The sequence below is a fragment of the Varanus komodoensis genome, unplaced genomic scaffold, assembly GCF_004798865.1.
Source record: "Varanus komodoensis strain SLA01 unplaced genomic scaffold, ASM479886v1 scaffold27, whole genome shotgun sequence".
NCBI lineage: Eukaryota > Metazoa > Chordata > Lepidosauria > Squamata > Varanidae > Varanus > Varanus komodoensis.
In genome coordinates, this window is record NW_025335701.1 from 13473405 (window position 1) to 13494635 (window position 21231).

Below are 21231 nucleotides of genomic sequence, written 5' to 3' on the forward strand. Positions count from 1 at the left end.
AGTTTTGTATGAAGTACATTTTTTCCCAGAAAAATGATTAGAGAACCCTGGTTCACTTGCTCTCACTTGTGGGGCATGCTGGTTGCATCAGCATAAAATAGCCTTGGCAGTAGAACTCGTGTTGTGCATAGTCAGCTTGTTGTGTTGTGTGAGTCCAGGACACATGGGCTGTTGTAAGCTTGGGGTGATCTGTTACCCTGACAGGGTTTGTACAACACAAGGAGAGGGAAATCATGCTATTCCCCTGGCACACAGCTAACATACGCAAGGTGGCTAACAAATGTGCAGTCTCCCCTGCAACCTTGTGACTGCTATTCTTTCTATGAGCTAGTTTTTAGTTGTGTTCTTGGTCTTCATAAGCACATAAACAGAGCTGTGCTGGGTCAGACTAAAGGTCCATCTGGACTAGCATTCTAGTTAAACAATAGCCAGCTAAAGGCTTTGGAAAGCCAACAAGCAGCACTTGAGTAAAACAGGACCTTCTTGTATGTGTTCTTCAGCAGATTGCATAGTTCCTCTGAAACTGGAGATGATATATAGGCATCAAAATTAGTAGCCATTGATAGACTACGAATTACTGTCCACAAATTTGTCTAACTCTAATTTAATGTGGTTCAAGTGATTTCATATTCTATACTTTAACTGTGTACTGTTTGAAGAAGCTGTTCCTTCTAGTTCCACCATGCACATGGTGGGCATGTCATGAGCAGAGCCGGCTGGTGCCGGAGGTCAGACTAGATGGCCCGCGAGACCCCTTCTGACTCGCTCTGTTTCTATGTTTCTAGTTGTCTTGAACCTTCTACCACTCAGCTTCATTGGATAACTGGGATCTAATACTATGTGGTAGTGAAATCTACATTTCTGTATCACCTTTCTCTGTGTTATACCTTTTACAGCTCTGTCATGTTCTCCTTTACTTGTGCTTTTTTTCCTAAGCTAAACAACCCCATTTGTGACTTTGGTACACTCCACTGGGTAATCTGTACTCTGTCTGAGTAAATAATCTAGGAAATTATGGTTCTAGGATGGCTTCCAGAAAGGCTTAATTAATGGTTGTGTAAAATGTTTCTTCACATACATGGAATGAAAGGTGGGAGCTACTCCTAGGAAGAAGGAGGTTTAAAACCCCTGTGAGCAGAGAGAATATTGTACATGGCACTTTGAATCCTTGCTATGATCAGAACTTATTCTTGTGTTATTCCAGATACCATGCTAAGAATCATAGTTATAACTGTCCTGCTTGCAGTTTTGTTTCCTGCTGTTTCATACTTTGTGAAGGTCATGACTGTGTGTGTGTACAAAATGATCACTATGTGAAAGTTAGTATTTTACTAAGAAGGCAGGCAAATGGGACGTTCATTGTGCCTTCATTGTTTGTCTTTTCCCTCCACCATTATGACACTTTTCTTCATTTCTATTAAAAATGTCTACCTGTCAAGCTACATTTCTTTTTCAATTTAGCATTGTTACTGCTCTTTTCAAAACTTAATTCAAACAGTGCATATTTCTAGGGAAAATGAGCAAGCATATAGGGAAATGCAAAAAGCTGAATGGTGGTTTGATAAGAGTGGAAGGATATAAGCACAGTCATAGCCTTTTCTTTGTTCATTAACAATAGTGATACATTTCTTGTGGCTGAAAACAGTTTTAGATTAATTACTGTAATATAAAACAATTTCTTTCATGGTTTATTATGTTCCCTTTAACACAATGAGATCTGTAATGATTCTAATTGATCACTTCTTTTGAAGAAGTGAACAATGCACTGCTTTTCTGGCTTGGATTCTACTGCAGCTGTGATCCAAGCATGATGCATGGGTATCATTAAATTCTTAGTTCATTTCTCTTGACCTCCTTCCCCACAGACACCTTTTGTAATGTCTGGGCATTAAAATCTGTTACTTTCCTCAGCTTTCACTGGTTACTAGCAGCAGAGAGGGGGAAGTACTGACCATTGGAATCAGGACATGGTCACACTGAAGTGCTAGACATTCAGCTGTCGTTTTCTGTGACATTCAGAAGTTTAAAGTCTAAACAAGCCATTTAGATATCAGAATAACATCTACTGTGCTGCTCCCTTTCCAAAGCACAGAAGTAGTCATTCTCTGTGCTAACAATGCTTCACATTTTGTTCTTCTTTCCTCTTCAGACTGCTGAACTTGGGAAGAGAGCACCAAGATGGATTCGAGACAATGAAGTCACCATGTGCATGAAATGCAAGGAGTCCTTCAATGCACTGACAAGGAGGAGGCATCATTGCCGGGCATGTGGGCATGTAAGTACGAAGCCACATCTGCTAGGTGTTGGGCACAGGCATCAGGGCAAGGTGCCAGAATGTGCACAAGCAGTCTGTAGCTTTGATGGGAATTCAGGCTCAGACAATGAAGACGAGATTGTTGTGGAATTCAGCAAGCTCCAGTATCAGATCATGGTCAGGGAATGTCTGGGGAGAAAGGAGAGGAGTTAGTCCAGACCAATGGACGTGACAGCCAACTGGCCTGAGGGAATGGGGAGAAAGCACAACAGGAGGTAGAGCTGACAGCCAGGGCTGCCAAGAGCCCCGGTCTACCAACAACAGGTCTAGAGGAGGCATTGAGCAGCTGGGCAGGTCTCACAGTAGGAACTGAGCAGTCCATCTGACCTAGAGGCCCCTCGAGGAAATGATGCTGGTTGCTGGGAGACTGCATAGACAAGAAATTCAGTTAACTGAGAAATGAGAAGAATGCAGGAGGGCTAGGTTTCACAGCGCCCTTCCTGCTGGGATGCACAGATGAAAAGGATATGGAATGGGGGACTGAGGGATGTTAGAGAGGGCTCAACACTTCACTCTGGGTAAACTCAGATACATAATGATAAAGCCTTGTGGAAAGAAATTCTGGAGTAGCATGCTTACTCAGGAGGAGAAGTGCACCTCACAACACTAGTTTGCAAATAGATACTGCAGCAGTCAGATGTTTGTTCGGTAACACCATCTGCTGGTGGCTTTTAAATGCTGCTTTATTGCAGTTGATGCTGATCAAAACTGAACCCCCTTGTGGAGAACTTTGGAAAATCTTCATACAATTCTTTAAGTACTGTATGATTTAGTTCATACTGGATCCTGCTTTACTGCCTTAGTGACAATGATCCTAAAATAGATACTATATGTTTTTTCTTTTCTGAGCTATCATTCATATCTGGCCCTCCAGCTGATACTTTAAGACACATCCAGCTCATCTTAACTTGCCTTGGACATGTTAATGTGCCTGTTAAAACCTTTATTACAGTGCCCTGCAAAAGCATTCTCCAGCACTCATTTGACTTTTCCACACTTTCTTGTGTTACAGCCTGGAATTGAAATGAATTTAATTGCCATTGTTACAGTTTGTACTCAAGATAACACTACGACGGTGCAAAATATTTTTTATTGTGGCAGAGAAATTAAGTAACCACATGCCAGAGCTCAAATGGATTGTGAATCTATGGCAATCTTTGGCTTGTTTATTTGAGTGCTCTATGCTACAAGGATTTTGATCTGCTGTACTTCTGTATCTGGTGTCTGTACCTCTATCCAATATTTTAAATATTTTCACCTGCAGAATTCTCTTTCCCCACCCCACCCATTTTCATCCTTTGTTGCAAAATTTTCTCCCTCTCTCAAATGAGCTTTTGGATCCCAGAATCAATCTTCAGTTGAAAAAGGAATTCACATGCTAGTAACAAAGTGGGAAAAACAATGGTATCTCACACTTCCAAGTAATATTTAAGCCCCAACAAATGTTATGTTTGCATCCAGCTTCAGGGATCTTGGGTTATGTTGGTTTATGAGGGGGCAGGATTACTGTGTGGAGGATCCTGATTTGAAACAAGAATAGATGGCATTCAGTTTTTGTTGCTAGAAAAACTCAAAAGTTACAAATTTCATATACCATGACATTTTCCTAACTAATATAAGCATTCCCTTCCTCTTTAGGTGGTTTGCTGGAAATGTTCTGATTACAAAGCTCATCTTGATTATGATAGTGGTAAACTGAACAAGGTTTGTAAAGACTGCTACCATATTATAACAGGGTGCACAGACAGTGAAGAAAAGAAAAAGAGAGGAATCTTAGAGGTATGACATTTAAATATCTTTTCCATGTTTAGTAAACTATGTTCTATTTTGTTTATGTTGTTGCATATTTCATAGAAATGTAGCTTTGTTGGATGTTTTCATGCAGTAATGTCTTTTGGATTGACCTTGGTACTACAAATTGTAGTCTAGATCTATTTGTATACAGTCAGACCTCCACTGTGTGCAGAATGACCCCGTAATGGTCAGAGCTTGCTGTTTTATTCATATCTTCCTTATGAGATCCTTCGGGCAGCTGGTTTGGCCACTATCTGAACAGAATGCTGGACTAGATGTGCCCTTGGTCTGATTCAGCATAGGTGTTCTTGTATTCTTATTTCACTGCAAAACATTTTCTGTTAATGCTTTATGGCAGCATGCAGGACACTGGCAGGCAATCCATGTGGTGAGCTCATTGATGGGCTTTTTCTTTTGTGTGGAGGTGCCACCAAGTAGACGCAATTTTTAACTAGCCCACATTTGAAATCATCTTTGTGTCAGAGCAGATCTAGATGGCTAGAACTACTTAAGCCATGGTCCCTCAGCCACAGCAATCTACCTGTCGAACGTGACACACTGAATAGGGCAATATGAGAGCCTGTGGGGTCTAGTGGTGAAGAATGCAGGACTGGGACTCAAGCAACCTGGCTTCTAGTCACTGCTTGGCCATGGAGCCAACTGGGTGACTTTGGACCAGTCACAGACTCTTAGCCCAACCTACCACACAGGGTGGTTGTTGTGGGGACAAGATCTAGAGCAGGAGGAAGAGAATGATGTAAGCCACTTTGAGTTCCTTCGAAGGAAAAAAAGATGAGATATAAAAACTCATAATTCAATAAATTCATAGGATCACTGCTGTAGGGAGCAGGTGCATTGCAGCTGCAGAAGAGCCTTCTGCAACAGATTCTGGGGACAGATTTGAACCAGACGAGGAAGGGGAGATGGAATTCCTGGCCAAAATGCTAAGGCCACTTGAGACAAGCTGTGAAGTAGCTTCGGATACTGAGGGAAACTACAGTGAACCTGTTAATAAGGAAAAGGGCGGAACAGGTGGAACTAATCTCAGAGTCAGGTGTCAGTTAAAGAGGATGGGCCAACTAAGAAGTGTCATGCGTTGTCAGCAGTAAGAGGATCCACAGTAAAGGCAAAATATTGAGTTGAATTTAGGAGGAAGGAGAAGCATACTGTTTGGAATCAGCTACTTACCATTTGAGGTCACACTTGTTCATGGTGAATCACTTGAAATCTAACTGTTTTTGTTTCTGCAATATGCTTAATTTGTACTTTGTTCTAGTCAGAATTTATTTTATTTATTTATTTTTCGATTTATATCCTGCCATTTTCCTACAAAGGGCTCAAGGCAGCTTACACCATTCTCCTCCATCTTATCCCCACAACAACAACCCTGTGAGGTAGGTTGGGCTGAGAGTCTGTGACTGGCCCAAAGTCACCCAGTTGGCTCCATGGCTGAGTGGGGACTAGAACCCTGGTTGGCTGAGTCCCAGTCCCGCACTCTTAACCACTACACCACACTGGCTGTTTGTCAGTATATCTTTGTCAAAATGCCTTTGTCAGTATATCTCAATGGATGGGAAGAGAGAGGGACAGCCAATGACAGCTGGGATCTTAAATAGACATATTTTTGGATGATAAAACTAGGGCAAGAGGAGATGAAGGAAAAGTGACATTATTTAGTTGGGATGAGGCAAAGATTGGTTGACCACCATTGACTAAACACAAACTCAAACCCAGCAGAGTAGTAGAATCCTGATTGAACTGAAGCTCGCCACATTTTTTTTCTTTGTTAGTAGTTCTGTAAGAGTGCCATTTTCCCTTTATCTTTCTGTTTCAGCTAAGTAGTGCCTATTTCGTTATCAGATATTTATAGCAAATACAAGAGTATCTTGTCCGAGTGTTCATTCTTTCTAAAACTTGAATTGCTTTCATACCATGTTATTTTGGCAAACAGTAAAATGGTGATTCAGCAAACATGGTGCCTTTATACACCTAGTTCAACTTGACATTTGCTATGCTTTGATTTTTAACAAATTATTCATCTCTGAGGAACTGTGTTCTACCTATACTGAGCTATTAGACTTCTCTGAAAGAAAATATTTGTTTGCATTCATACAGATTGAATCTGCAGAAGTATCTGGGAACAGTGTGATATGTAGTTTTCTCCAATATTTGGAAAAATCCAAGACTTGGCAAAAGGCTTGGTGTGTGATTCCGAAACAGGAAGCCCTTGTATTGTATATGTATGGTGCTCCACAGGTATGTAAAGGAGATGTGTAGGAGAAAACCAGATTACAATAAAATACCCTGGTAACTTGATAGCATTCATAAAAAATGGAATATTGTACTTTCCACTTACTGACTTGCAAACCATCTTTCATGCATTCTGTCCCATTTCCTTCCTCCTGTATATGTACAAGAAAAGTTTGGTACATAGAAATAAGAGCTGACTGTGCAGACCATGGTATTATTCTGCTTCTCTTTTTTGCCAGGGGTTGTGAAAGGATGGGAAGGGATGAGTTTTGTTCCTCCTTTTGATCTGATAGAATGTTTTCTCCATTTCCGCACCTTTCTTTTCCCTTAGGTCAATGTGTGGTCTGTAGTTTCCTTCTTCTAGGCCCACTATACTGTACCTTTTCATTTTGCCCCTATTCATGGGAGGTTTCATGTATATGAGAGAGGAGACTGAAAGCATCAGGTCATTCTTTTTTAGAACTCTTGTGTTCAATTTTACAGTTTTAAAATGTAAAGTAATGTGAGTTTTGTAATTAATTGTGAAATTTTTGTCCTCTGCCTACTGCCAAATCTGGAAGTTATTTTAGGATATTATTTCTGTTTGCTTAGGATGTAAAAGCACTGGCTACTATTCCGTTGTTGGGATACACAGTAGATGACACTCCAAGAAGTGCTGATCTGCCACACAGTTTCAAATTGACTCAGTCCAAGTCTGTGCACAGCTTTGCTGCCGACAATGAGGAACTGAAGCAGAAATGGTTAAAGGTAATTCTTTTGGCTGTCAAAGGTGAAACACCAGACTGCACAAGTGATTTGCGGGTGAGTTTGGAGGATCAGCATGAAAGCTCTGCAAAACTGGAATCTGAAACTTAACACAACAAATGGTCTGTTAAGATATATTTTTTTGCACTCAAACTTGGGGTGACACTACTTCTGAAAACAACAAGAAAGAAGCCAGCCTTCCTAATTCTACCATGTTTCTGAGCACTTTATGTTGAAAAGAAACCAAGTTCATCTTTTTAGAGAAACTTTTATTATATTTGTTGTTTCAATAAAATTAATGTACAGAGGCATTTCACATTTTCTTTTGATTAAATGAATGTCTTCATCCAAAAGTTGCCAATATAACTGTACTACAACTCTTCTGAAGAAATCACATCATATGAAATGAAAGCTACTGAAGAAGAAATGGCTGGTTTTCATTATGATGTCAATACTAGTATATCTTAGTTTCTTTCTCAGATTCATAGTTGTGTGTTTAAAAGATATACCTCTAGGTTGCCAAAATAGATGAGTATTGGAACGTAAAGACAGTTTGGTTTATTGTATCTAAATTTTAGCTATTTACACTGACTTGTACATAGATTCTACCAATTTATGTTTGAGAACAAAATATCCAGAATGACTAAAATTTCAAATTATTAAAATTCGTTCCTTTGAGTTTTAAAATGTATTAAACAAGGAGTACAGTATATACTATTTGCAGGGTATGCTATTAGAGTGAAAATGTACTGTATTTAATTTTGATTTGACTTAATGATGTTAGGGTCATGCTAGCCTGATTTATTTTAAGATAAAGCATGTATCCTCCTGAACATTTAAGAAGGGGGTTCTAAATTAAAAGCAACTAGTGACTTGTTTATATCTAATGGTAATGATATTTTTATACATTAATATAAAGCTTAAAAAGTAGCAGTAATTCAGATGGCATGTAATGGATATGTGAGTTTTAGCTGTGTTTTGAAAATAATTTCTCAGTCCTGTGCCTGTTACCTTTGGAAGGTGGTGCTACCTTTTTAAAATTACAAGTGCTTCAGTAATTAATAGCCTGATCTTAAATGATCATTCGTGGTCATGTACTTTGCCTTTACAGCTGGTCAGTAACACCCAGACCTTAAAATTATGGTTCAGTTTGGGCAACATGCCAATTCATGGCTAAGAAGGATTAAATATCGTTAGTGATACTGGAATGGAGTAGCCATGCTTTGTGACTGGCCAGCAAAAACACGATCAAGCCATGCTTTGTGCAGACTGTAGCTTGACAAGATGCTTTAAACCTACAAATCTTACTTAAAGTCCCATTTCTCTGCCTTCGGAAGCTACTGCATTGAGAGAGTTAGAGGACTGAGCATTCAGAAGATGAGAACCAGCAAGCTTCTTTTAAAAAAACTATTCGTACATTTAGAAGCCCAAACCATGTTTTTGCTTCTAAACTTTCATTTGCAGAAGCCATGATTTGACATAAGTAATTAAACCTTTGTAACTTTCAGAAATCACACAGATGTTACAATAGTTAATTATACGATATTGACTGTATTTGCATTCCACACCTCTAAAATAAGTGACACATCAACCATTGATACCTGTGAACCCAGTATCTGGATTATTATACACTGTATAGTATGAGATGTATGCTGAGTACTAATTGTGTGATACTGGGAATGGAGGGGGTTAATTTGTAAACCTGTGTGTTTGAATCTTACTTCAGTATGTGAAAGGTTTCTTAGCTAAGTATATATTACACTGCAATCCTGCATTTGTTTACCTGGGAGAAAGCCCCGTTGATTTCAGTGGGACCAACTTCTGAAAAGACAAGTGTAAGAGTGCATTACCAATTGAATGTCACACTGTTGAGCTAATTCATCAGAATAGCAATTTTATTGCAATCTGCTAATTATTCAAAACAACCTTTTCACATTTGGGATGGTATATGTGCAATAACTTTTGAGAACAATTTTGCCAAGTAGAAATCCAAATTTAATTTCCAGCATCTGACTGAAAAAACATACACAACTAGTTGAAGTATTCTTTGCTAAATAGCCACAATTTATCGATACAAAATGAGAAAATTCTACTAAAAGGTCTTCTAGAGATGTGTCCACATTCTGAACATCACAGTTTAAAAACTAGCAATGCTTTATTGATGTTTTGGTTTAAGCTTCTTTTAACTTTTGCTAAGGCTATACATTCTAGACAGGTATGCTTAATCAGTAGGTAGATAAATGAGAAACAGAATGTTCAGGGTGATATGTGTTGGCTTAAGAACATAAAAGACTGTGTCAACTGTCTAGAGAGCTTCAGCTCCAGGGTGGTTTAGAAATTAATTAAATAATTGCTCTGATTCATCATGGAACTTACTCAAAGGCCAGTCTAGCCTAGCATTTTGTTCCCATAGTTGTCACAGGATGCTGTGCTAAACCCACAAGCAGAACATGAGTGTAATAGCATTCTCCTGCTTATATGCCCCAGCAGCTGGTTTCGAGAGCTGTGCCGCCTCTGATTTTGGAAGTAATATGTAGCCGTCATGACTCGTATGCATGGATAGCCTTATCCTCTATGAACTTGACTAATGCCCTTTTAGTGCCACCCAAAGTGTAGCCATCACTACATCCTGCAGTAACGGATTCCACAGTCTGCATTGGCCCACTAATATGCTACCTTTCAGCTTCACGGGATGGCCCTGCGCTCTAGTGTTATATAAGGGGGAGAGAAGCTACCTAGCTTTCTTCACACCATGCATAATTTTATACACCTCTGTCATGTTCTTCCATTATTCACCTTTTTATGAACTACAAAGCAGCAAACTGTTCTTCACAGGGGAGTTGCTCCATTCCCTGCATTGTTCTGGTAGCCCTTCTTTGCACTTCTACAGTTCTACAATATACTATTTTGCGTAATGATTACCAGAATGGTACACAGTATTCCAAATGTGGTTGCACCATGAATGTGTATAAAGGCATTAATATATGGCAGTTTTATTTTTTATTCCAGCAGATGTGAAACCAACCAGCAAGTATCTTATCAAGTGCTTGAATTATGTAGTAGTAGTGTGGTAAATTAAATCAACATTTTCTTTAGCAGAGACTGACCTGTGGCAGTTGGCAAGCTTTCTCCTCTGTGGTTACTCTAAAAATGTCATGCCAGTTGCTGTTGCCTGCATTTCTGCATGTAGCACAAAGATAAACTAGTCAAGATGAAAGAGCTTATTCTGTGTTTTTAGAAAAAAATAATTTTGAGAGCACAGAGAAATTGCTGCTGTGGTTTGTAGGTCTTTACTTGAACAGTGGGGAATTTTACCATATTTAAAGCAAAGATTCTTTAACCATCCCTGAGTATCCATTTAAGACATGAATTTTTAGTTTCAAGAGATTAATTTTACTGTATTTTTAAACGATATAAGTAAGGGAAGAAACAATCACTTTTTACTACTTGTGATTTCTAAGCTTTTTGAATACCATCTAAAGACTTGCATCCACGGGAGCTTCCCAACTGCATCTGAAGGGAAAAACCAGCACCAGTGCACATACATCATGGATTCCTTTGCCAATTGAATATACACTTTCCTGCATGCAGTTTTTCTGACACAAAATATATACCCCCATCTTCCTTCTGTAATAAACATGAATGGTGTCTGGTTTTTTGTTCTGGGAATCTTGCCTGAAAGAATGCTTCTTTTATCAGTACTCATGACCTTGCAGGATTCACATTGTTCTCAGTTATTCCATATATGAATTCTGCTACATTAGAGTAATTTATTGATGGGAGGAGGAGAAGTCAAGCACCACCACCACCACCACCACTACTACATTAATATCCTGCCTTTTTTGTGAGGAACCCAAAGTGGCTTATGGGCTGAGAGTCTGTGACAGGCTCAGAGTCATCCTGTGAACTTCACAGCCAAGTGGGGACTAGAACCGCAATTGCCCAAGTCCACAGCCCAGCGTTTGGCTCTCAGATTTTCTTATCCCTCCCAAATTGCAGGGGTGGCATGCAAAGTGGGATCATTTCTAATGATAAATAGCATCTAGTTAGCACCTCAGCGTAAATTTCTGTGAGCATTTCCTGTGACGTTAAGAATCCTAAGCACACTGGCACAGAAGCTAGTTTCATGGAACTCAAATGAGATTTGCTTCCGTGTCATATATTAATAGGGTTGGGGTCCTCAGACTCCTATGTAAAGCACAGCTAATGATTACTTGTAATGAATATGAGGTAAGAAATTATTATCCAAGTTCCTTACCCTGTCCTGAGTACTAAGCATTTTAAGGCACAGGTATTTTTATTATTCTCCTATAGTTTGAAGGATGGAGGAAAGCCCTTTCTTGAAACTGGTTCTTCCCAGGCCATTAGTAACACAGCCAGATCATTTGCTGTTAACTTTCCCAAGACTTACTCATTCTAAGGAGGTCAAAGTTGTGTAACTGGGAGATACTAGATTGTGAATTTAGCTCTATATTTATGACATGTTGGCCTTTTAACTGAGTATATTATTCCATTTTTCTTTAACTGATTCTCCATCGACTGGTTCAATCTGGAGTTGGCATGCAACGCAATTCAGTAATGCAGGAATTTGTGTGTGGTTCTTTGCACATGTTGCAAACCAACTTAACAGTTGTCCCAAGAGGACAGCCAGCATTTCAGAACTAAATCTCCAATCCTGTTCTTTTTAGCATAACTTTTGGTTTAGTTTACATAATTGCCATAGGTTCATGCTTTTAAAAAAAGGAAGGCAAGTCTGTTGACAGAAAACCTATTGTGAGATATTAAAGGTATGAAATTCAATGAGTTTTTAAAATGAAAGGGATTGAAAGGCACATGAAAAGATAAAGTCAAAAATGGTTCAGCTGCGTATGTACTTCTAGAAACAATAAAAGCTTAAGTAGGATGCTTAAAATGTCTTATTTGTTAAAAGATCATTCAGTTTCTGTGAAAAGAATTTGGATAGTTGTATAAATTTGAGTTTGTGCTCGTCATGTGAATTTTACTTGGATTAATGTTTACTGCTATTTTTGATATTTGAGCTGAACAGTCATTGTGATCATATGTGGCTGGTATATGTGGAAAGCTAACTTGCTATAAAGCATGGCTAACACCAGGGAGAACCAGTCTTGTGAATGCAGCCCCTCATTTCCCCTCCTACTTGTTAAGCACTTTGTATTGATATGAACTGCAATTAAGGGACTGACAAGGGTTTCTATCAACTGCAGGAACTGAAACCCACACGCCAACTGATTGCAGAGTAGAGCACTCATAATAAGTCTAGGGATGTGTACAAACATCCATAAAATGAGAAGCCACTATTTTGAAGCACAATCCTCATATTCTTGTCAGATACCAGATCAGGCTTGGAGGAGATTAATGTTTCTGGTTTCCAGGAAAAGCCACCTGCACACAATGATTAGTTGATGCCTTTAAATTCATGACCCGTCCTCCTCCTCCTCACTACTTCCCATAAATGTTTTACAGCATTTAACAAAGTATTTTCATTATGGTGTTTGCTTCAGGTTTTCAGAAGCAATGAATGAACTTAGTCTTGAATAGCACTTAAATAAAATGGCAAAAATGTGGAGATGTGCTTGTAGCATGGATCAAAGAGAAGACTAACAACAGAATTAGTGATGGAATTGCTGCCAAGTAAGAAATACTGTGAACCGAGGAAAACCCAGTAAGTCCAGATTTTTATGATAGGCTTTGCACAATCCAGCCGTCACAATGGGCACCACATGTGCAATGGGATGTGTACACAGAGCTGTCTTCTTCTTTGCACTGGATGGAGAGAAGCTTACACATACTGTAGCTTCATGTTTATAGTGTGGCCCACATGAAGATCTTGTTCAAGCTCTAGGTAAGGGCAATGTATCAATATGAATGAACAAATCACAGTTAGGGTTTACAATACGTCCATGCATCTGCCAGAAACTGGGTTTTACCAGTCCTGTAGAAAAATAATGTTAATTTTAGGGCATGCTGTGAGTCATTTCTCCTTGCAATAGAAGTATGTGCATGATTATGTAACACAAGAAATCTGGATCCAGTCTAGTGTAACCAATCTTAGCTACAGTTCTAAAGCAATGTTTACAAGTTGAAGAACTTAAACTGTCTGTACAATTTGCCCTTGATGTGGATCATGGTGATGAGTCTCTTGCTTTCATTTCTATAAGCAACCTTAGCAAAATTAAGAAGGAAAGGAGATCATCAGTGATTGAAGCACAAATTATGCGAAGTATTTTTTCTAGTTATTAGTTTTTTCCCTTCTTTGGTTCTAAGCACTGTAATTCAAGAGAAACTATGGGCAGAAGAAATGTGTTGGATTTATTTCTTATTTGATGGTAGAACAATTTGGCCAAGCAAACTGTAAGGTCTTAGCTTATACAAAGCAGTTCTTGGTAGAAATTCTCACTACCTATAACTACTTTGTCCAGTTCATCGTGAAAAACAAAAACATCAACATTTATAATTTGTGCAACTTATTTCTGGGATGGCTTGGTTTTGTTAGATTTTAAATGGATTACAGTGTACTTTTATTAGTGTAAAATACTAAGTGACAGGTGAACAGTGTGTATATTCATAAATTTTTAAATTTTAAATGCTCCTCTTGTAGCTAGTTTGCAGGATCTGCTCAATTTGTTCTGCTCTCCCAGCACTTCTTAACATCTGTATAAATTTGACTTTTTACCTAGTGCATTGTTTAATTAAATGGGTTTTGAAATTGTCAAATATGTATTACCAATTTGATCTGGTGCAGAGTTAATCCTTGCAGATGTATAAAATATTTGTGGTAAAACAATTAAGGAAAAGGATGGATTTTCTCATCAAATAGTATATGAGAGAACATAACTATAATGCTGTGTAGGAAAAGGGGAAAAACTATATCTACCTATACACTGCTGGAACAGATGCAAAATACCATGCAGTGTTCTACATAAAAGTCCTCACCCGCTTTTAATTTTAAGAAGTTCAGGTGGTAACAGACATAAGACAGGATATTGAAGAAAAGGAGCAAACAAGAGGTTAGATCCTGATCCTTAAGATCCATTGAAATCAGTTGTACTTGTGACTGATGTGTCTACTCTAAACTGGGAGCCAAGTCAGGCTGTATTACTTAAATTCCAAATTGCAAGATAAGGCACGTTTCCAATGATAATTGAGTAGAAACAGGGTAAGGCCTAGTTCAGTTATGGGCAACTTGCAGCCCTCCAGATGGTTTGACATAGATATTTCCCTTCATCCTTCACCATTTGCTAAACTGCCTAGAGCCGATTGTAGGGCCAGAAGCTGCCTGTTCCTGACCTAGTTCATGGTAGCAGAACCACATGTAGTATTTGGGAATATGCATTCAGTGCTTTCATTTAGCAACTGAATGAGGATTTTTGAGTTGCAACAATGTAACATTTTTAAACTTATACTTTTTTTGCTTTACCACAAATAGTTGGCAAAATGTAAAAAAGACATCGTTAAAGATTGTGAAAGTGGTTAGCTTTTCCATTTAATACTATGTACACAAATGTAAAATATTTGCAGATATGTGTATATATTTCTGTAACATATGTATATTTAGTCCATAAAGGTGGGAACTGGAATATTGTAAAATTACGCACTTTAATTCTTGTGAAACCTTTAAAAATTTGTATCCTGTAAAATAAAAGCATACTTAAATCAGTAATTATGTGGCTTTATCTTTATTTTTATCCCTGCCCATACTATGCTTAAGATTTTATCACATTAGTGTGGGCGACAAATTAAGAGTGAAATGCAGGTAATCCATTTGTTTCCCTAGAAGACATCATTAAAATATTTCGGTGGAAGAAATGGCAGTAGTGATTATAGGATACTGGAGGTTGCAATAAAATTTTATTAATGGTGCAGAAAGCAAAAATAGGAAAATTACAAAACTAAGAATCTTCCAAGTACATACATTTCAACCTCTGCATATCAGATGGGCAAGGTAGTTGCAGCTTTCACTATTGCTCTTTTCGGCTGTTTTATCTGAGTTTATTTGAAAGGGTTTGTTTAATATCGAACAGGTTTAAACCACTGACATCTCTGATCTCAATTATCTACTAGTAACCTGGTGGCCTTCAGAGGCATGTGAAAGGCAACTCCCAGAATTCCCAGCCAGCAAGAATACTGGGTGTTGCAATCCAAATGTGCCTGTAGGGCACAAGGTTGGGGAAGGCTGATCTAAGCATTTAGTTGTGCTCTGGATATGTGGACTTTGCCTGAGATGTCTCCATGTCCTCACCATCACTTGCAAGATGTGTAACCTAAGACTTCAGAATGTGTGAAATCTGCTGTTAGGGAAAGCTTGCTGAACTGGAGGGGCCGATTTATTCCTGGACTTAAAGTGTGCTTTTTGAGGCGTTTGGGATGAACCCCACGTGCAAAAGGAATAGGCAACAGCCCAGCTAGAAATGGTGTGTCAGTTGGGCTCATTCTCATATTTGATTCAAACTGCGAGGCATCTGCCAAGGATATTTATTAGTTCCATTACTATTTAATATTTGTATTACTACTTTAACAACTGATTTTCCCCCAAAGAGATGTTGAATAAGAATGACTCCAGCTTGGAATCAAGAAAACCTACAGGTATGGATTTTCTTTGCATGCCTTGAATTCCTTAAGGTGCAAGCATGCAATCTGAAATCTATTTTAAAACATGATTTCTGAAATGACTGTGCCTCAGTCTGGTAAAACATTCCCCTTGATATGCCAAATTGCCTATTCAAACATCTCTCCCATAGTATATAATCAATATGAAAAAAATGAAAAGTAGGAAACCCTTTACAATCTTATGACTCCAGTCAGTGAATTCCATAAAGTATAAGGACAGTATGGGCAGATGCCTTTTCAGGAGGAGTGTCCAACGTGCTCAAGGATCTGCCTTGGAGGTTTATCATCTCAGTGAGTATTCGGGCATAGGGACTGTCTGACAGCTACGAGGGAGCTTCATGGCCAGGTTCGGATGTGAGCCCAAGATAACACAGCTGCTTGTATTATACTGGCTTTCTTGGGAGTTCTTGTCTTCACCTTTTTTGAATGGGTTGCTGCTTTTACTTGGATGTCACTGCTTAGAAATGGCACTTGCATAGCTTCTATTTCCCAAGGGTTTCACAGTCTTTCAGCTATCTATCTTCTTTCTTCAGAAGATGGAGGTTGAGGCTGTGAGTCCCTCTGGTTTGCTCAAGGCCAGTCACCAGTCCATGCTACAGGTGGAGGGAGTACTCTCCAAGAAATCTCCAACTCACGATCCACTGGGTCACGATTCTCCAGTAGTCAGGCCCACCCATTCATATTTTGAGCAAGCATATCCAAGGGGGTATACTCTTTACGCTAACTCATTGACTCTACAATGTCTAGGTTGGTGTTACAGTAGTCAATATAGTCAAACTCACTGATGTCAAAAGTTACTTTGCTCCACTTCTTAAAGGTCCTTCTGCCATCTGGGGTTTCTACTACGAAGTTTTTGATGGCAAGCATGGGAAGTGTGATTTCCCGGTAGATCATTTCCATTCCCCAAGCCTGAATGAGTAAAAATGGAGTTGTTAGGCTACTGACAGGTTCACCCAGGTTTCAAAGGAGTACAGCACCAGTATTAGTTGGGGAAAACAGTAGCCATGCCAGTGGTAGAACAAAAACAAATAGACTGTAACCTAGGCAATTTAATCAGGAAGCATCCTCATTACTCCAAAATTACAAACCATTTCTCATAGGAATGCTAAGATCCATTATGGCAAGGAGTAACTGGTCTCAAATGTGTAAGACCAGCATGCAGGCCCTTAAGTTCAATGATTTCAGCAATCTTAACTGTACCTTTGTGCTAGACAGCTGCCCAGATGTGGAGTTATGGTGAAAGAAGCAATGCCCCGTCCAACTTATACCTGTAAACCAGGCTTGGGACACCTGTGGCCCTCCGGGGGATGTTGAGCCACAACTTCCATTATTACTGGCATACTGTCTGGGGCTGATAGAAGTTACATCCGGAGAGCCAAAGTGTCTCTAGCCCTGTGCTGAAGGTTCCAGTACTGCAGCTTGGATTAATGTGTTCTCTGACTCTGCCTGTTTCATTGTTCAAACTTTACCTTTTATGCTTATGTTTGCTCCAGAAATCAGTAGGAAGATCTGACTACAAAATAAGTTCCCTTTCAAAGTTCCGGTTGCCCTGGATTTATAAATTACAAAATTAATATGAATGAGTGAAGCTCGTTTGCCCCTTCTATAAGCTGTTTCCCGCACAGCTAAGATCCATTATTTATGAAGAGAGACATTCTACTGGGTGGTGCGTCATTTGCTGCAGACACCTCACCACGTGCTCCCAACTCCTAAGTCTACTGAACAAAACTGAGTAACCGGTCAACCATGGCCTTGTCTGAAAACTCCCATGGGCTTTTCATGGATTGGTTTCTCAGTGTGTGTGTCTCTGGGTATCATCCACATGCCTTTTGCAAATAGGGCATTTTGTTCTGTTTTATGGGGATAAATGACTTCACTTTTGGGGCTTAGAGCCCATTTCTGCCTTGCACTCAGTTTCTTGTCCAAGTCCCTGAATCACATCACTTTGCCTTCTGTGAACTGGGCTGTTTGGGGAACAAAGTGTGGGTTCCAAAGAGTAGTTTGTATTTGCAAGCTCAGACACCTACCCTCTGCTTTGTAATTGCTTTTTCTTTAGCTTCACAAAGTTTTTCCTAGAAAACTTGTACTTTGCAACCATGTATGTCTTGGCAGCCATTTTGTGAGCTACTCTCTGAGATGTGCCCACCAGGCCCAAATGGTTGGGCATTAGGAGATGCCGGTACCTACACGGAGGTATTTGCCAACTCATTCTGGTAGCTCCTGCAGAATACCAAAAGGCCCAAGCTTATACGCTGTAGTTTTAGAAACAGGATTTGATGATACTGTGAGATTAAATCCAGAGGACAAAAGAGTATTCCTTTCCACTACCCAAAGTTCTGTTGTCTGCCTCCCTCTAACCTCACAACTGCAAACAAACAAACAAACAAACAAACAAACATTCTTTGTCAATTAAGATAGCTGAATTAGAAAAAGGTGCCCTGTGTACAGTATGGACAGACTATGTGCCATTCTCATTTCAGAATGCTGGTTGCACTCACCTGCCCACATTTATTGCAGCTGATGGACCTGCCTGGCCTCCAGTCGTTGAACTCACGGGGAATGAACACTTGTTCAAGTGCTCTGTAGTACTGCCTGCAATAAGGACAAGCAACAAAACCTGATTCACACTCCCTTGAAGTCCAGCTAAGTATGCAAATCTGTTGCCACTCAACTCATTATTTCAGTGGTCTAGCTGGAGCCAGAGGCAGTATTTCACAAATCTTCCTTTCTCGTCTGCTGAATATACTACTTCGTGTGCTACAGATATTACATATATGCACTCACTTCCAGCTGGGCTCCCACGTCCAACAAATAATTACATATAAACTTGAGGTTCAGTGATAAAAGAAGGAAAATCTTCATGTAATATTTATTTAACTTGCGGGGTTTGCTACCAAGAGACCATGATAGCTTAAGTGTTTTTTGAAAGAATCAGGCAACTTTCGAGAAGACAGATAAGTCATTGGGTATCACCACAATAACGGACTTGACCCTCCCCAAATAGTGGCAGTACATGCTGCAAACTAGAAGCTGAGGACAAATGAAAGGTCTTGGTTCGTTCCCATTTATCAGCTTTCTAGAGGTATTTGGCAGCTTGCACTTCGAAAGAAAATGCAAGATTATCTGGTGTCTTGGTGGGCTCAAGCAGGACAATGTATGTATCTACATCTTCTGTATTTACTACACAGGATTCAAGAATGAGGCCCACATCATATGAGACACTTCTCAGGCAGTGAGAAAGAGGAACTGAAATCAAGTTCCTTTCCTTCCATTTTGTCCTGTAAAAATTTATCCACAAGGATCCAAGGTTACTTAGAGATGTTTTAGCTTTCACCTCCCAGGAGTTGAACTCTGAAGCACCTGGAAATCTACTTTCTGCCCAGCCCTGCCCATAAACCTTCTTCCTAGTAAATCTATTAAAACTGTCACACATGCATATATGCAGAATTCCAGGCCATTGGAAGAAAGAGTATTAAGAAATGACTTGCCTGTTTGACCTTTCCTCCCACAGCTCTTCTCTGGGCTCAGCAGCCAGAGTGTGCTGGTTGCTCAACCCCATTACGGGGGTGGTGGGGGCACTTGTTGCCTGCCTGATGTTTTGGCCTACAACTCCCATAAATCCCTATTCAGGGTGGCCAATGGTGAGGGATTGCGGAAAAGGAAGGATGCAACATCTGGCAAGCCACCAGTGGCCACCTGTGATAGGACCAAGAGCACAGCGGAAACTGATGTAGGAAGAGCTCTGCTCATTGATCATTCTCATGACCAGGACACACAGAGTAGAGATTGAAAAAGCTCGCTGTGTCTGGTCGTTCCATCTTTCCTCACCTGAACTTGGGGTTAATGCTGATGTGATGCATTTTCTCTATTTTGCGCAGGTCAGTGCCACGGCAGACTTCTCCGTTGCACCCGATGCAGTAGAGGTGCACATCTCCTGGGTCGTGCAGCTGGTGCTGCAGGTTTTTTTTGGCATCCCGCACCCTGCGACTGTGGGCGGCTTTATGCTGAAGCTCTGCAATCTGTAGGAATGGAGCAGAAATTGGCTTAATGGAGTTTAAGAGCAGGAGGGTCTGAAGTATGCATGCTACATGTAGGCAGAAAGTCTGGCTCATGCTTCCTTTAGCTTTAGACCGCTGTTTGTCTCTGCTAGAGCGGAAGGCATTATTCCCCAAATACCCTTACCACTTGCATAGCAAGCCATTCATTCAGTTTTACTCCATATTGTTTTAGTTTCATGTAGTTTCAGTGTCTGCAGCAGCTAACACGGACCAGTGAATACTGGCAATTATTCTTGGATGATCTGGAGAAAGTCACTCTCCTTACACAGATCTATAGTGCAGTCCTACCTGGAGTGCACTGTACATTTGTGGTCACACCTCAAAAAGGACTCTGCAATAATAGGGAAGGTGCAGAAAAGGGCACCTTTAAGGAAAGGTTTAGATGCTTGGAGCACATTATTTAGCTTGGTTCTTCTTATTAGTCTCCACATTCTTATTATTCGTTACATTTCTATAACCCCAGAGCCAAAGTTACCTGGGCAGTTCACAACATAAAGTCACTCATCCAGAAGTCACATGCCAACTGTGCTTCAGTGTGTACACACTATCCACTTTCTGGAAGGCCATTTTACCTTCAGGCGATATTCCTGCTCAGGCATCTGCTGTATACACTTGATAGCAATCTCCATCAGGTCCTCTAAGATCTCATTGCGCATCTCATGGGCCACCTCCTTGCTGTTCATCTTGCCCAACACAGAGTAGATACTGTTTTGGGCACGGGCTCGGCCCCTGGCCTAAAGGGAAGAAGGGAGAAACAGTTGTGTCCACCCCTAGAAATTCCAGGCCAGCTCCTCCTCCACTGTTCCCAGGCATAGCCAGACAGTTCCCTCAACAGCTTCTCCACTACAGCACCACTGCCTTCAAAGACCCACAGTAGCAACAGGGGTTCCTCCCAAGACATACCCAGTGCTGTCTGATTCTCCCTGCATGACAGAGAGGGGAGAGAATGTCAGCAAGATTCCTCAGATTGGGCTCACTGACCTGCATCATGGCAATCTCGTTTGTCAGTAGCCCATAGCGGACTACAATATTACACTCGGGAATGTCCAGTCCCTCCTCAGCCACACTGGTGGAGAAGAGCAAATTGAGTGTCCCTTTACGGAAATGATGGATGACCTGCTGCTGCTCTGGCTGGAAGAAACAAGAGTAGTTAGTGTTATAATGTGTATGTGGATCCCAAGGTAAGAACGTTTCTTCTATCAGCAACCAAAACAGGCAGGTTTTTCCACCACAAAATGGCTTAAAACCAGAGCTAGCAGTGCCTTATTTCTGGGGGCCTCTCCCTTATGATCCTGCCCCCCTTCTGAACAGGTTAATTCAGATTTTAAATCTCACAGGTGACAAAAACGAATTCTGTGAAACCCACTGGTACCACATCAACTTCAATGACATATGGAGTTCAGTGGGAAGGCATATGCTGTCCTCTGGAAGACATGAATCCGT

General features: G+C 40.2%; 2 protein-coding genes across 10 annotated transcripts in view; one reads left to right on the forward strand and one right to left on the reverse strand.

Annotated features, from left to right (window-relative positions):
• The window catches only part of FGD4 (FYVE, RhoGEF and PH domain containing 4), a 110986-nt gene extending 103573 nt beyond the window's left edge, over positions 1 to 7413 (forward strand). For all 7 annotated transcript variants that reach the window (XM_044433959.1, XM_044433961.1, XM_044433958.1 and 4 more), the window contains 4 exons: positions 2150 to 2275; positions 3953 to 4093; positions 6224 to 6364; positions 6950 to 7413. In XM_044433959.1, coding sequence (XP_044289894.1) covers positions 2150 to 2275; positions 3953 to 4093; positions 6224 to 6364; positions 6950 to 7213 — 672 coding nt within the window. In that variant the 3' untranslated portion in view covers positions 7214 to 7413. The remainder of the gene's footprint in view (positions 1 to 2149; positions 2276 to 3952; positions 4094 to 6223; positions 6365 to 6949) is intronic.
• The window catches only part of DHX58 (DExH-box helicase 58), a 30175-nt gene continuing 10275 nt past the window's right edge, over positions 1332 to 21231 (reverse strand). Inside the window, exons 9-14 of one of the 3 annotated variants that reach the window (XR_006415103.1) lie at positions 20770 to 20919; positions 20361 to 20522; positions 19559 to 19749; positions 18229 to 18322; positions 16148 to 16639; positions 1332 to 2443 (exon numbers count right to left, since the gene is read on the reverse strand). Coding sequence is in view for 1 of the 3 variants with exons in the window: in XM_044433966.1 (XP_044289901.1) it covers positions 16451 to 16639; positions 18229 to 18322; positions 19559 to 19749; positions 20361 to 20522; positions 20770 to 20919 (786 nt within the window). In the remaining 2 variants the exon portion in view is untranslated. Of the gene's footprint in view, positions 2444 to 8885; positions 16640 to 18228; positions 18323 to 19558; positions 19750 to 20360; positions 20523 to 20769; positions 20920 to 21231 lie in introns of those variants that run through there. The other 2 variants (XR_006415102.1, XM_044433966.1) reach the window with 2 other exon arrangements.